Source organism: the organism of the source record quoted next, unplaced genomic scaffold (genome assembly GCF_019419815.1).
Source record: "Pyrus x bretschneideri cultivar Hongxiangsu unplaced genomic scaffold, Pyrus_bretschneideri_v1 Contig15, whole genome shotgun sequence".
Taxonomy (NCBI): domain Eukaryota; kingdom Viridiplantae; phylum Streptophyta; class Magnoliopsida; order Rosales; family Rosaceae; genus Pyrus; species Pyrus x bretschneideri.
In genome coordinates, this window is record NW_025999446.1 from 4,508,401 (window position 1) to 4,523,614 (window position 15,214).

Sequence of the window (15,214 nt, forward strand, 5' to 3'; positions counted from 1 at the left end):
TATCTTTGCAATTCCGATTGTTTTTTATTTTGTATTTTGGCAGATTTTTTATTTCTAGACATTAAAAATGATCAAATAAAATCTTTGTTTCTAGTAAATTATAAACAACATTAGGAGAATTTTTCGATGTCGTAGTATATGTTCTTTTTCCTTCTACTTTTCCATTCTCACAAATAGAGTATGAATCAGACCAAAAAAATATAAAGAGATTAATTATGAATCTTGAAAACATTGAAGGAAGACACCAATAGTCAAATACCAAAACCAAAAACCCAAACACATGCGTCTCAGAATTCAAAGCCAAGATGAACTCTACAATTTAGCCATTTTTTAATGTGATTCTTTTTAATTTGATTTTTTTTTCTATTTATTTATAAAGATTTTTTATTTAAAGTAATTAACTACAAGGATATATACGTTTTTAAAGGGGTTATGTGAAAAGTGAATTTAAACCTCAAGGGGTATTAGTGATACTTATCAAATAGGAGGGGTTTTTGTGAAAACACGAAAAACCTCAGGGGGTGTTAGTGTAATTAACCCAAGGGGTGGGTTAACCTCATAATGGACTAGCAATAATGTGGTTCAAATTTACCTTTGGTGAGAATCGAACATAAAATCTCTCATTTACAACTAAAGAATAATGTCACTAGCGTAGTACTAAGTGGCAAGCGCCACAAACTTTTTTTTATCTAGTATAAGTCGATTCAAGTGAAGAATTATAGAGAGGGATAGAGAGGTGCGGCAAGGAGCAGCGAGAGATTTGGTAAATTATGAGGAGTGTATTACCTCACCCATTGTGTCTAATATTGAGCTTGTTTGGAAGTACTTTTAAAATAACTGAAAATGCTTTTAAAGAAAATATTTTTAAAACAAATTCTTCTTAAAAATTCAAGTGAATCCTATAAAAGTAAAAGCACTTTAAATGCTTCTTACAAGAAGCATATATTTGCTGCTTCTTCCACAAAACACTTAAAACACTTTAAGTGTTTTGTGGAAGAAGCAGTAAACGAGTCAATTTATTTTAAAACCACTTCCAAATGAATCAATTTATTGTAGTATGGAAAGAAGAATCTTCTTCTTTTAAGTAATACAATTGAAACAGAACACTATCTAGAGGATATTCTAGAATCCCAATAAAATTTACACAAGCTAGTTCTCAACTAAATCAGAACTACAACACTCTCTGAGAGACTTTACAGCCACAATCTCAATTTGACGCTATCACCTTGAAGCATCAACACATATTACACGAAACGAATTAAAAGCAATAATCGAAAATTAACGGAAATATGTAAGTGACTGGTTCAAGGAACCATTAGCCATTCAGTATTACGGTCTGGTGGTATTCCTCTTCACTTGGAAGTGAGAGGTCTAAGGTTTGAATCTCGTGAATGGCGTATTTGATACCAAATTAGATTGTTCATTGTATGGTTTAGCTGAACTCCTAATTTTCCTAGTGTAAAAATATCAAGGTGCTCTAAAAAAAAAAGTAATGTCATCATTAATGTAGGTAAAGTCCTATCTAATTTTTCAAAGCACTAAGTAGTTTTTTGAAATATTTTAACAAGTTGACATTAATTTGAAATCATAAATAAAAATTGAGGAATTTTTTATACATTAACTCTAAAATAAATAAAAATAAAATAATTCACATTTTCTCTCTCTAATCTTAACAAAAATTGAAAAATAAATTTAACATTAAACTTACCATTTATAATATTCGAACTTAAAAAAATAAGAGAATTACAAATGCTGGTGTCAACTAACTGAAGTACAATCAAATTTATGCTTGACCAAAAAATAAATAAAATAAAATAAAAACTGGAATAAAATCGGTTCTCACGTGAGTTCAGTCGTCACTTCAGGTCTCACTTCACTCTCGCGTCTCCACTGCCTCACTGAAAAGGAAAAATGTTGGCAGCTAAAACCCTAATAAACCCATCGCCATCACTCAAGCTCCCAAACAACCTCTCCCTCCGCCGCAAACCTCCATTTTCTGTCTCGATCCGTAACTCTCTCTCCCAATCCCCGTCGTCTCCTGATCCCACTCCGGGGCAACTCCGAGTCGACATCCTCGCCGAGTCTCTCCCCTTCATCCAGAAATTCCGAGGCAAGACCATCGTCGTCAAGTATGGCGGCGCCGCCATGAAATCCGAGTCCCTCCAGGCCTCCGTCGTCAACGACCTCGTCCTCCTCTCCTGCGTCGGCCTCAGGCCTATCCTCGTCCACGGCGGCGGCCCCGAGATCAACCTCTTGCTCCAGCGCCTCGGCATCGAGGCGACCTTCGTCGACGGCCTCCGAGTCACCGACGCCAAAACAATGGAGGTCGTATCGATGGTCCTTGTCGGAAAAGTCAACAAAAATCTGGTCTCCTTAATCGACCGGGCCGGCGCCAAGGCAATCGGACTCTGCGGGATGGACGGGCGGCTTGTCACGGCCCGGCCCGTTCCGAACGCCGCCAAATTGGGATTTGTCGGGGAAGTTGCGCGGGTGGACCCCGCCGCGCTGCGGTCCAACGTAGAGGCAGGGTACATCCCGGTGATTGCATCCGTGGCGGCGGACGAGACCGGGCAGCAGTATAACATCAATGCGGACACGGTGGCGGGGGAGCTGGCGGCGGCAGTGGGGGCGGAGAAGCTGATCCTGCTGACCGACGTGGCGGGAATTCTGGAGGATCGAAATGATGTGTCGAGTTTGGTGAAGGAGATTGATATCAATGGAGTGAAGAAGATGGTGGCGGAGGGGAAGATCGGCGGCGGAATGATTCCGAAGGTGAGTTGCTGCGTGAGGTCGCTGGCGCAGGGTGTGAAGACTGCTAGCATTGTTGATGGGAGAGTGCCACATTCTCTGTTGCTTGAGATTTTGACTGATGAAGGAGCTGGAACTATGATTACTGGATGATTAAACGTTAATTAGTTGCTTAAGTACTGAATGATTAAATGTTAATTAGTTGCTTAAGTCCTTCTTCAAATCCTTCCCTTCCCCTTAGTGTAGCAACGTCGATTGTAATAAACAACGAGGTTCAACAGTTATGAATTATCTGTTGCTCTAAGTCTATATCCTTTGATATTTGCATAACTGCTTAGAAATTCTCTTTGCATGATCGATATTGTACCGACAATGTGTCCAGAACATGTCAATGTGTTTTGTTATTGACATGTTAATCGATACAATATCGAGTCTTAAAAAAACCAACGTCTGTATATGAGGCGTCAAACGTTGCGATGCTTTTGCCTGATGTGATGCAGCTTGTCGGTGCTTTGGCTGCTCATTGTAAATTTTCTGCCTTGTTTGTGGATAGGGGTTGCTCAAACCTTCTTTGGTATTTGTTCTTGCCTATTTACTATCAGCTCTCTCCAGGTAATGACATATCGGGTGAAGCTTAGCATTTAAGAGGTCTAATTCTCATTTACTTAGGTGACTAAATTCATCTACTCTGTTCATTTTTTTATGGCCAATTAATGTTTTTAACGGAATAATGGAGCGGGTTTGTGCTCTTCCTTCAGATGTGGTCTACCAGGTGGTTGAATTAGCTCTTCAACTTCATGAGTGCTCACAGGATCAAGCCAGGAAAAATGCAGCCTTATTTTTTGCTGCTGCATTTGTTTCCGGGGCAGTTCTCGATGCTTTTGATTCTCAGGATGGCTTACAGAAGTTACTGGGACTTTTAAATGATGCTGCATCCGTAAGGTCTAGACTAAATTCTGGGGCACTAGGACCCCCTCGTTCAGGATCACTTCGGAATGGCAGGTCACCTGCAGAAGTACTTACTTCATCAGAGAAACAAAAAGCTTTCCTGCCTTGCAGCAGTACTTCAGAGCACATCTTATTATGCTTGTGGATCCAAATAAGAACCCTCGAAGTGCATCTCAGAATCTTCCAAGTGTAAGGTCTGCTTTCAAGCCGCTTGACATCAGTGATGAAGCTGTGGATGCAGTATATTCCTGCAGCTACAGAAGGACCGAAAGCTGGGTCCTGCATTTGTGAGAAGTGGGAACTCATTGGCCTGCAGTAGGTAAGATTTGGGTTTTAATGGACTTATTACTATGTTGGAGTTATGCCAGGTATAATATATTCCCCACCCTTGCAACATGAACTTCCAATATACTCTATTGCCTTTTCACTTGATTCCGTATCTGATTATACCTGATTTTTCTTTCTGCAGGCTCCACCTGTTGAGCGTTATTTACACGATTACTTCAATATGCATTGGGTGTTCTGCATATTGTTGCATTGGTCCCTAGCAGCCGCAAGATGATTCGACATTAAGCAATATTCATGTTGGTGGTAGCTGTGTGGACCTTGAGTTAAAGACCTGCTTATGAGTCATTTCTTACTTTGTCGTGTTGCTTTTCTGATATCAATGCATTTAATCTGATTTTCTATTTGTCCCAGATATTCAACCGGCGCTTAATGTGTATGTCAATCTGGTTAGTCCTCCACCATCTATCAGTTATAAGGCACCTTTACTTTCACAAGGTCAGCAGTATCCCCAACCCTTACATACATGAATGGTAAATGCAGAGACTCGGCATCCGTTTGACTGACCCGAGTGGCCAGTGTCTCCGGCCAGTCGCTATTATTTTCTGTTCTCGCTCATATTTCACCTCTTTTCAATTTTGAACTGATTTGAAAATGTTTCATTTGTTTGTGTGAATTCCTTACCAACCTCATTTGTTTACAACAAAATAAATAATTTTCATGCTATATGGTACATGAGTCCTTACTAATTTATAACTAGCCATTGGTTTAGTATTACTTGCAATCTTAAAAGATGTCTTAAGCTCGAATTCATCTGTTTTTTTTTTTTTTTTTTTAATTATTAATCTATGAACTTTGACTGTTTGCTAAGGAAAAGTGTTTATTTGAGGGTTTTGAGTAATGTCAATAGGCACTTATCTTATCAGAATAAAAATAAAAATTTCTCTAATGTTTTAGCCGACATATTAGGGTGATAAAGGACAAGACGTAGGTTCATTTTGACGAATAAGTATAAAGAAAATAAAATGTTTTAAATTCTGAAAACACAAGAATTAAAGTTGAGAAATATTGAGTCAATTGATATGGAGATAGAAGGCGGTGAGAAATATTTGAGTATTATAATTGGGCGTGTCATATGTCGTATTTATGGTCATCTAAAGTTGTTTAGACTCTCAAAATGTAATTTAATTATCGTTTTAATTCCCTAAGCTTTTGAGTTGTCCAAAAAGTGAATGGCTTATTTAAGTCGTTGATGTTATTATTGTAAGTCATCTTTTCAATCAACAATCGAATATCCTTTGGGATTTTTATCGAACTAGTGAATTCCAGAAACTTTGGTTCTTCAAGGTTTTACGCTTGTAATCTCGTCTCTTCATTGTGGGAGGATGACTATTTGTGGCACATCAAGGATCTTCTATGGTGGTTGCGGACAATCTTTTGTTAATGCAGAATGCACTGGAGGATTTGCTTCAAGACAAACTCGTCAACTTGATGTTGGGAAGATTCATCGTTCTGAGGGTAGTGAATGCATAGAAGATTTTTTTGATTGAGTTTCAGTTGTGGATCAATTCGTCAAAGAAATAATTATTTCAGAGGAGAAGATGGTCAAGATTGCTTTCCGTTTAAAGGGAAGTATGGCTTTTTGGTGGGACAATATGCAAAAGTCATAAATGAAAAAAAAGAAAGAATCATATCCGATCTTAGCGTTAAAGAATAGAATTATTGTAAGCTTTGAAAATTAAGAAAATGCGCTTAGACATGTTGAGGCGCCCGCCTAGCCACCTGCCTAACCTATCCAGACAAGCCAAGGTCACAACCTACTTAGACAGAAAATAAATAACTTTCATTTTGCATTTTATTTTTTTAATAAATTCTAAGAGACATGTTACATACTTAAATGAGCACATATTATATTTTACTCCCCATGTTTTCATTATGTTCTAATAGTTCATAATAAATATGTCATTTTATTTTATAGTTTATGATGAAATTATATATATTTCAAGTATAAACAAACATTTATTCACACGAAATATAATAGATTTACTTAAATTCACCTAGTTCGCCTAGGAGGCTAGGCCCCCAACCAGCCGTTCGACTAGCGTCTAGCGTCTTTTAGAACATTTTGTAAGAGGTAAGCCATTATCAAACACGAGCATGAACTAGCAAGCACATTCAAATCTCATTTATGGATCGACTACATGGTTATACCATCCAGGTTTGAAGAAGTTTTGGCTCCTCATGTTAGAGATTATATGTGCTTATCTAGCTTCGTGATTCCTAGTGCCATACAATTTTAAGATGAATTCGAGGTCGAGTTCCTTTCAAGTAGAATTATTCAAGTTCATTATCAGCGATCAACATATTGGTTTGAGGAGCCTCTTCATATTATATATGTTTTGCTTATTGAGAGTTGTAATTCTAGTTCATTATCTTAATTACTTGTGCTGATTAGAGTGTACCCGAATTAGCTAAAACACTATGCTTCTTATTCTGCACCCCAAGTTCATATCTCCTCTCCTAATTTAGATTGAATCAATTAAAATGCTGTTTAACGTGTGGTTCAATATTCTAGCGGATAGTATGTTGGATTTTCACCCATGCATCACTGGTTCGAAACTCTATGTACTTGAGACCACTTGAGAAAATACCAATTAATTAGTAGCGGACCACATACTCCATACAATGTACACTGTCCGATAAGGGAGGTTATAAAGGCGATGCTAATTAACAAAACAAGACAAAAGATGCTTAGAAAGATTTTAATTTATACTTCTTTTGGAAATATTTGGCTCTAAGCAAACGGATATGATACAAATAACTACCAAAGAGAGCTACTAGACCCACCATATTGTCTTATTTTCCCACTTACGTTATAATCTCACCCACCTTAAAAAGTTAAAAAATTAAAATGTTATTTCCCCACCCACTATTATTCCCAAAATAACCTTTAATATATACATACATATGAAATTATAAAAGTGTCCCTTAAAAAATATAACAAATAATATGTAAATGAAAACCACTAAAGTTTGCAAATTCATATGGAAACGACAAAGGTATCCAAATTTAAAAGAATTTGACAACGACAAATTCAAAAATACGAGGAACAAATTCAAATGACCTACACACAAATTATTCTTCTACCTTTTCAATGAAAACAAAATCTTCTACCTCTTTTGTAGAAGTGTCATCTTCCACCTATTCAATGAAAAAATCATCTTCTAAGTCCATTGATATTTTTTTGTACTTTCTCTGAATAAAAGGAGATGAAAATATGAGTTAAGGTTTTAAGGTAGACAAATCGTCTCCCACTCCCAACATTTTTTTTTTAAATTAAGCAAAATAAGATAATTAATGTCCTTATCAGTCTTTTTGTAAATGAACAAATTTGTAATTAAAAAAAAATCATTAAAAAGTGGGTGAGAATATAGGACATTGGGGTGGAAATAACATTACTCTTCCCAAATCAGGTAGAAAAAATATTATCTTATATATTTGTGACAAAAAATTGATTAGTATAAGATTTACTCAGCCCTCACACTCGCACAAACAATTAGAACTATTATATAAATATAACAAGAGGCAGTAGCCTCCTATTGTCTCCCCCTTCTCACTTGAAAATGTCGTCGTGGTCGGCAACTGCTTCGCCGCTGCCTTTGCTGTTCCGGAGGCGTTCGGGCGGCGAGATTAGGAACTTGGCCTCTGTGTCAAGCAGCATCTTACCGGCTTTTGGAACCATTGTCGATGAAGCCCACTTGCAGCTCAAGAAATTTGTTATTGCTCCTTATGATAGGAGATATAGGTAAAACATAATGTTCTCGCTGAGATCTTTTCTCTTATCATATAGCATGACATACGTTACATACTATCGCACTTAACAATGAGTATAAATATCCGTTCTGATTCACAGTCTGACAACACGTTTTCGTATGCATGAAGGTGGTGGCAGGCGTTTTTGGTGGTGCTGGTGATATACTCAGCATGGGCGTCGCCATTCGAACTGGCCTTCAAAAAGGTGGCAACTGGATCACTCCTGCCCGTAGATTTGGCTGTCGATGCATTCTTCGCCGTTGATATCGTCCTAACTTTCTTCGTGGCTTACTTGGACAAGACAACCTACCTCTTAGTACTTGATCACAAGAAAATCGCTTTGAGGTAATCATTCTTATCTGTCTTCTCCTCCTGGATTTACTCCCGGCCCTTTTTAGGAGTGATTTATGGCGTCACAAATTAGATATTTTTTTGCCTTTTAGAAAAAAGATTAATTTGATACCATTTATGATTTTTTTTATTTAATAGGAAACATATTTGATTATGAAAAATTCTTGTTAGTATTGCCATATAATTTAAGATTTTTTTTTAATTGATGAGATTTGAAAGAAAATTTCAAGAATCTTGTTGATACTATATTGGATGGTTTGCTAGATAGACCAACTTACTAAAATAAATTTTGGATACCAATTTGTGTCATATTTTCTTACTGAGTTATTTGTCGATTTTTCCCCGAACTTACGAGAACTGCCAATTTCTTCCCAGAACTTTGTTTTAGCCAATTTTTCTCTTGAACTTTTATAATCAGCCAATTTCCCTCTTGGCATTATACTTACGGAAATTTTTATCCATCTTGATTTTTTTCTTCTCTTCCGCTAATTCATTCCGTACACTTTTGTTTCAATGTTATCCCTAATGTGGACAACTATATATGAATCTTCTCCACATCCTTACTTTTTCAGCAACATGTTGGAGTTGTGATGACATTTCATTAGTCTTTCTTGTGACTTGTTTCACCTCTTTCAATTTAAGACCCAATTCAAATAAGAAAAATACTTACTCATTTAAAAAAATTCATTATTAGAAACTAGCCAATTATAAATGTCCAATGAGTAATCGACTAAAATTAAAAAAAGGGGGAAAATTATCTTAAAAACAAATGATTGTATGGAATTTATTTCCTTTCTTCGGATCACACTAGCATAGTCAAATTGATTCTTATTAATTTATATTACCTCACCACTTGAATTAGTTCTTTATTTCGTATTATTGTGAATTATCTTACATACTTGAATTAGTTCTTTATTTCGTCTTATTGTGAATTATCTTACATACAAAGAGTTTTATACGGAAAAAAAACAAAGAAAAAAAAAAAACTCATATTGATTGCCAAGTTAGCCACTACCAAAGATAATTAAAAAAAAAAAAAAAAAAAAGGGTGAAATGCCAATTTAATCTCTGAATTATCACCTGAGTGAAAATTAGGTCTTTAAACTATTTTTTCAGAAAAATCAGTCCTTGAATTATAAAAATTTGCCAATCACATCCCTAATGTTAGATTTGAAGATACTATATTCAATTTTTCATCAATTTAAGTCACATTACTTGCATGTGATACATATTAAAGGGTAGATTGGTAATTTTCCGTAAAGAAACAGTGTATAGAGTTAGCTTTGGAGGTAAACTAGACGTTAGATTTGCAACCTATATGAAATGCTAAGGGCTTGTAGGCGAGAAAATGACAGTATTACATTCTAAAGTGTGTCAAGTGACTTAAGTTGACGAAAAATTGGATAAAATAGCTTTGCATATAATAGTAGTGATGAAACTAGCAATTTTTAATGAATTTAAGGACTTATTTTAACGAAAAAATAATTCAAGGACATAATTTTCACTAAGATGATAATTCAGGAACTCAATCAGCGCTTCACCCTAAAAAAAATAAGTTAAGAACGATGATTAATTAATCTTGATACTAATACAAATTATCTGTTTCTGTTGGCAATTATAGGTATGTTACAAGAATATATTTCCCATTCGACGTAGCATCCACCCTACCATTTCATGTGATATATAGAATCCTTACCGGCAATATGCACCATCAACAAGTCTTTCGCTTCATCAATATGCTTCGCCTATGGCGTCTCAGACGTGTTAGTGAACTCTTCAAACGGTACTTTAGCTCTTAACTACATATTAAATCCCTAATCACACATAATTAACATGTGATTAAGATCCTAGCAAAGATTTTTGGGTTTAATCCACATGCAGGCTAGAGAAAGACACACGCTTCAGCTACTTTTGGGTTCGATACATCAAACTAATTTGTGTGAGTATCTAGTTTCCTCCTTTGAGCTATTGTTTCACTTAATATATTCACCATGTGACTGCATAATTGGGTCGGAATTCCTATTATCATGGATCATAATTAGCAGTCTAACAAATTAATATGTTGGTTGAAGCACGCTTTACCATACGTTTTTTATTTATCAAACGCTTTATATGTTGAGCCATCTCATTTGATTATATATCTAGAATATATGATGTCTGCACATTCAAAGAAGCATGATTTCACGTAATCGACAACCTAATTCGCAATCTAACAACATAAATCGTAATAATGCACAGAGTTCTAATCAACCTCTCTTTTTCCCTTGTGGGTTTTTGGAGCACAGGTTACACTATTCGTAGTGCACTCATCAGGTTGCTTCTTCTTCTGGATGGCAACCCGTCAGAAAGAAGCAGCGGACACATGGATCGGGATCCAAATCAACGACTTCGAGACCAGAAGCATCTGGTTGTGTTACACGTATTCCATCTACTGGGCCACCGTCACTCTCACCACCGTTGGATATGGCGACATACATGCGGTCAACTTCAAAGAGAAGATTTTTACCATCTTCTATATGCTTTTCAACATTGGCTTCGTTGCTTACATAATTGGAAACATGACCAATCTCATCGTCCGTAGCGCTGTCCGAACTTTATTCATGGTACCATTTCCTCCTCTTTGCATTTTTCTCAAATAAACTAAAGAGAAATCGGCTTTCTAAGGACATTAACTGAGATGATTGTTGCATGAATGCCGATTGAATGTGTAATAATAATCACAGTCTAATAACATAAACACGTTATCTTGTAAAAAATCTTTACTTGTTATAAATAGGTAAAAATTAGAGAGATAATCTTCACTAGCAACAGAAGCGAAGCAGGGGTAAAATATCACTATAACTATAATTCAAGGGGAATATAAATAAAAGAGGAAGGAATAGATACTGTTATTGATCTTTCCTTTTTGTTTTCCGTATGTTTTGATAGCAGTTGGAGTGCCCTGTTTATAGAGCAACTCCATACGAACATATTCTTACATTTTGAAATTTACAGCACATGACTTTGAAAATACGATCACCTTTATTTCCAAAGTCTACATCACTTTGTGTGGGTATTGAAAAAACTATGTGGGCATTCATTAAGCTACCAACGGTTTCAACATTACTCAATATTAATCTTGAATGCATATAGGACCCACTTTGGAGTCCATAACCATAATAACCACCCATATGCGGATTATTGACCCAACATTTGGATACAAGAAATAATTTATGCACACATTTTTCTCCTTCTGCACACTTATTTATTTTTGTTTGATTATTCTTCAATATATGCAATTTAAAGGCCACAAATAAATATGGGTGTGCGAAAAACATTGATAAACTAGACGCATATAATAGACTAATTTGAAGTGACTAGTTGTGTTAAACTGTTCAATGTGGTTTGTAAACAGAGGAATGCAATCAATGAGATACTGAGATATGCGAGTAAGAACAGACTTCCTCAAGGGTTGAAGGAGCAAATGCTGGCTCATATGCAGCTCAAGTTCAAGACTGCAGAGTTGCAGCAGGAAGTGGTGCTTCAAGACCTTCCCAAGGCAATCAGATCCAGCATTGCCCACCATCTTTTCCAAAAAACCGTTGAGAAAACCTACCTGTTCAAAGGAGTCTCTGAACACCTTACTGTCCAATTGGTATAGCTACTCTCTTCTCTTCCTATGCAATGATCTCGTCGTTGTATCAATTCATCAAAGAACGTTGTTGTTTGCAGATTTCAGAGATGAAAGCAGAATATTTTCCACCTAAAGTTGACATCATCTTACAAAACGAAATCCCAACAGATTTCTACATTCTAGTAACTGGAGCATTGGTACTCTCTCTCTCTCTCTCTCTAATATGGTCATCTTGGTCATTCCTATACACGCTATAGTAGAAACATAAATTTGTATCGCATATTTGAAATGCAGGACGTGCTGAAGTACAAGAACGGCACAGAACAGGTACCCTTGAGCACTTCATTGTGAGCCTTCCATAGAGTGTTTCGGGTTCCAGAACCTCTCTTATATGGAAGATGCAATTTACTCTCTTAAGGTTCCCCGGTGATGAACGGTGAGATGTAAGTTGCATCTTCCATACAGGAGAGCATCTGCCTAGAAAGTTTTTATAGAGAGTGTACTGTGTTTGTATGTGCTAGTTTAACTCTTTAAGTTCTAAACATGAAGAAGTAATCATGAAGGGCTGGTAAACATGAAAGGCTCGAGAGTCAAGAAATTATCGTAATATAGTAAAGCATGAAATGCAAGATGACATAAGCATGTATGGAACGAAATTCACAAAAGTATCTCAAACAGCTCTTACTGTGCATCTCTCTATACAGAAATTGATCAATCCAACCTCAAGGAAGACAGCCCTAGCTTCCTCACATTGAGTTGTGTCTTTTAAGCTTCCAACAACCTGCAGACGCAGATGAACAAAGATCATAAAACTTCAACTTTGAACCGTAGTTTGGAAAGGATATTGTACTCATAAGAAATGGCTCATCTCAGATCTCCTCTTCAATAACCAGATACAGTCTGAAAATGAATACAAGGAATAGATATGGTAAAAGCAGAAACCAGGAACTACCTATACCCCTCTCTTCCCCTAGCTTTAACGGAAAGACAAAGTAGCATTAAGCGGGAGATCGCTAACATGTTTAACCAACTAACATGATGACCTATGAATCAAACCTCTGAATTCTAACACATAAACAAGCTATTGCATCAATGTTGACAATGAGAAGCCTTTTCTTATGTATCTTGTTCTAATTAAACTTGCTTGTATTTTCAGTTTTTGTCAAACCTAGGATCTGCAGACTTGGTAGGAGAAATTGGGATATGTTTCAACATCCCCCAACCTTTTACAGTGAGAACAAAAAAGCTTTCTCAGGTTATTCGGATCAGTCATCAATCATTCAAGCAAATGGTACAGTCACAGAATGAAGACAGCAAGATAATATTCAAAAATTTAATCGAGGTAAAAAATCTATCTCATTCCCTCCTCAATATTATCGTGACATGGTTTGGAAGTTTTAAGAAAAAAACTTGATGAGATTAAGTAAATTCTCAGGCACATCATTTCGCTAAAACATAGAGCTTCGCATTGTCACCGAAATATCCATTGCCCTCGTTTTGTTCTTTTAAGATATACAAATAACCCTACCATGCATAGGCAATTGTTTATGCTGACTCTTTCCTTTTCAGCACTTGAGAGACTTGCAAACAGAGGTGCGAGAAGAACTACCGTTTCTAACAGAATTGTTGGATGACCTAAATATAGAGGTACACATCTCCATTTTTTACAGAATACTTTGACCGTAAATCTGAGTCTACTTATATGGCTTTTCCTTAGATTGTATTGTTTGTCAGAGAAAAACATCGTGAGCTCACACCAATGTAAAAGACTAAGAACTCGGAATTCTTCCAGACATTTTACTTAGATTAACTTCAACTGCATTGAAGGAAACCCAACACTGAGTACTTTCGGTTCATGCTAATGATGATGATTTTATTTGCAGCATATACAACCAAACGAACCAGTGAATTACCAAGAAGAAGCTAACACGGAAGGTAAACTCATCCCTTAGTCAAATCGAAAATGCGAAACACAAATTTTCTTTTGAAGAGGATGAACATGTGGACACAGCATTACAATACTATGCATGAAATTTTTCAGGATATTTGTCATCTTAGTTTAAGATTTTGTTATCATTTTACAGAAACAAGCAAAACTTCCACTCCGGGGCCAATTCCTATGAGAGTCATAATTCACGGACATCATCCAGATGAAGCTTACACGAATGGAAAACTCGTTCATTTGCCCGAGTCAGTGGAAGACCTTCTGAAATTAGCAGGTACTACCATATTTGAGACACATACCTCCACAAAAATTTGTTCAAGGACTAAGCTAAACAATTCCAAAAACTATAAAATGGCCGGAGAAGATTAGTGGCTAATACAAATGGCCGGAGATGATTAGTGGCTAATACAAATGGTGAGAATAAAATCCGCCACAGAAGGCCGGAGAGTTCGTGATTCAACCTATGGCCAAACAAACTAGAATATCACAATCTTCTCAGTAACTAACATTTACCAATCACTTTCATACCAAACAAAACACTAATTTTCGACCTTGCTCACACTTTCGTCACAAGTTGATAACATATTCGAACTTACTAACTATTTTACTGTGAATGCAGAGAAAAAGTTGGGAAAAAGAGGGAGCACGGTTGTGATGGCGGACGGCTCGCAGGTGGAAGAGCTAAACGCCTTAAGAGACAACGACCGCTTGTTTATCTTTTGAACACAAACACCATCTATGAACGAATGAAGACTAATCAATCAGTTTCGACCATCTTGTAAACGAAATTTTATAATGTAATTCATGGAAAATTTGAAGATTCAAGAACTTACAGCACCTGTGCATTCTATGCTTGGTTGTTGAGCATCTCCAAAACGGCATAAGCGGCCTTCTCGACTTGCTCCCTGGCTTCCTCTAAGCCTTTCTTCTTCTCCAGAGCAGATTCCTTGCACTTCTCGATCTCCTCCGAAATCCCGGCAGAGTTCTCATCAATTTCGCTATTAAAAAAAAAAAAAAAAAATTAGATCGTCTTTCATAACTTCGGAAGATTCAAATCGATCAAACAGTTCGTTGAAATTGAAATCAATTGAAAAGAATAATTGAAAACTGACCTCATCATCTTAAACATGTTCTCCATCGCACCCTGGACTTGCTGTGAAATCACTGCGCCATTTTATCCAAAATTTAATTTAAATTTAAACAGCTTTTTTCTTGGCGCTCAAAACTCAAATTAGAAGGGAAGAAATCGTAGAACGGAATCGCAAATGACAGTGAAATTGAATTGCGCGAGAGAGAAGTGAAATGACCGTAGACGATGGATGACATCGGGGACTCGGACTCCGATTGGAGTTGGAGCTGAAGGTCCGACTGAGATGGTGAAGCCATTGGAGTGTCGATCTCTGTGTGTATGTAAAGTTTGAGCTTTTGGCAAAAGCAGCAGCTGAAATGGATTTGGATTTTAGATTCTGGAATGCGCTAATTGCCAATTTATAGAGTACTTCAAAAAAACA

At 36.6% G+C, this 15,214-nt stretch overlaps 3 protein-coding genes across 4 annotated transcripts; 2 read left to right on the forward strand and 1 right to left on the reverse strand.

The window, feature by feature from the left end:
• The first annotated feature begins 1,837 nt into the window (after positions 1–1,837).
• On the forward strand, positions 1,838–3,052 carry LOC103965981 (acetylglutamate kinase, chloroplastic). Its single transcript, XM_009379091.2, has one exon. It carries the CDS (start codon positions 1,912–1,914, stop codon positions 2,899–2,901), a length of 990 nt encoding a protein of 329 aa, XP_009377366.2. The 5' UTR covers positions 1,838–1,911; the 3' UTR covers positions 2,902–3,052.
• Positions 3,053–7,444: 4,392 nt separating this feature from the next.
• On the forward strand, positions 7,445–14,551 carry LOC103965984 (potassium channel KAT3-like). Its single transcript, XM_009379096.2, has 13 exons — positions 7,445–7,786; positions 7,924–8,139; positions 9,767–9,928; positions 10,027–10,084; positions 10,431–10,748; positions 11,540–11,779; positions 11,857–11,955; positions 12,053–12,085; positions 12,915–13,100; positions 13,328–13,405; positions 13,642–13,693; positions 13,843–13,977; positions 14,323–14,551. Exons 1-13 carry the CDS (start codon positions 7,605–7,607, stop codon positions 14,424–14,426), a joined length of 1,863 nt encoding a protein of 620 aa, XP_009377371.2. The 5' UTR covers positions 7,445–7,604; the 3' UTR covers positions 14,427–14,551.
• Positions 12,349–15,164, reverse strand: LOC103965983. 2 transcript variants are annotated; one of them, XM_048580408.1, is made up of 4 exons: positions 15,011–15,164; positions 14,816–14,867; positions 14,542–14,701; positions 12,349–12,539 (listed from the first exon to the last, which is right to left on the reverse strand). In XM_048580408.1, the coding sequence occupies exons 1-3, from the start codon at positions 15,087–15,089 to the stop codon at positions 14,551–14,553; spliced, it is 282 nt and encodes a 93-aa protein (XP_048436365.1). In that variant the 5' UTR covers positions 15,090–15,164; the 3' UTR covers positions 12,349–12,539; positions 14,542–14,550. The 2 variants fall into 2 exon arrangements, with proteins under 2 accessions (XP_048436365.1, XP_009377370.2); XM_009379095.2 differs by having other exon boundaries at positions 14,537–14,701.
• Between the last annotated feature and the right edge of the window lie 50 nt (positions 15,165–15,214).

Coding starts and splice junctions, on each gene's coding strand:
- LOC103965981 (XM_009379091.2), top strand. CDS start 1,912: ATGTTGGCAGCTAAAACCCTAATAAACCCATCGCCATCACTCAAGCTC.
- LOC103965984 (XM_009379096.2), top strand. CDS start 7,605: ATGTCGTCGTGGTCGGCAACTGCTTCGCCGCTGCCTTTGCTGTTCCGG. Junction 11,956..12,052: donor TTCTAGTAACTGGAGCATTG/GTACTCTCTCTC, acceptor TTTGAAATGCAG/GACGTGCTGAAGTACAAGAA. Junction 13,694..13,842: donor AGAAGAAGCTAACACGGAAG/GTAAACTCATCC, acceptor ATCATTTTACAG/AAACAAGCAAAACTTCCACT.
- LOC103965983 (XM_048580408.1), bottom strand. CDS start 15,089: ATGGCTTCACCATCTCAGTCGGACCTTCAGCTCCAACTCCAATCGGAG. Junction 14,868..15,010: donor GATGTCATCCATCGTCTACG/GTCATTTCACTT, acceptor AAAATGGCGCAG/TGATTTCACAGCAAGTCCAG. Junction 14,702..14,815: donor AACATGTTTAAGATGATGAG/GTCAGTTTTCAA, acceptor TTTTTTTAATAG/CGAAATTGATGAGAACTCTG.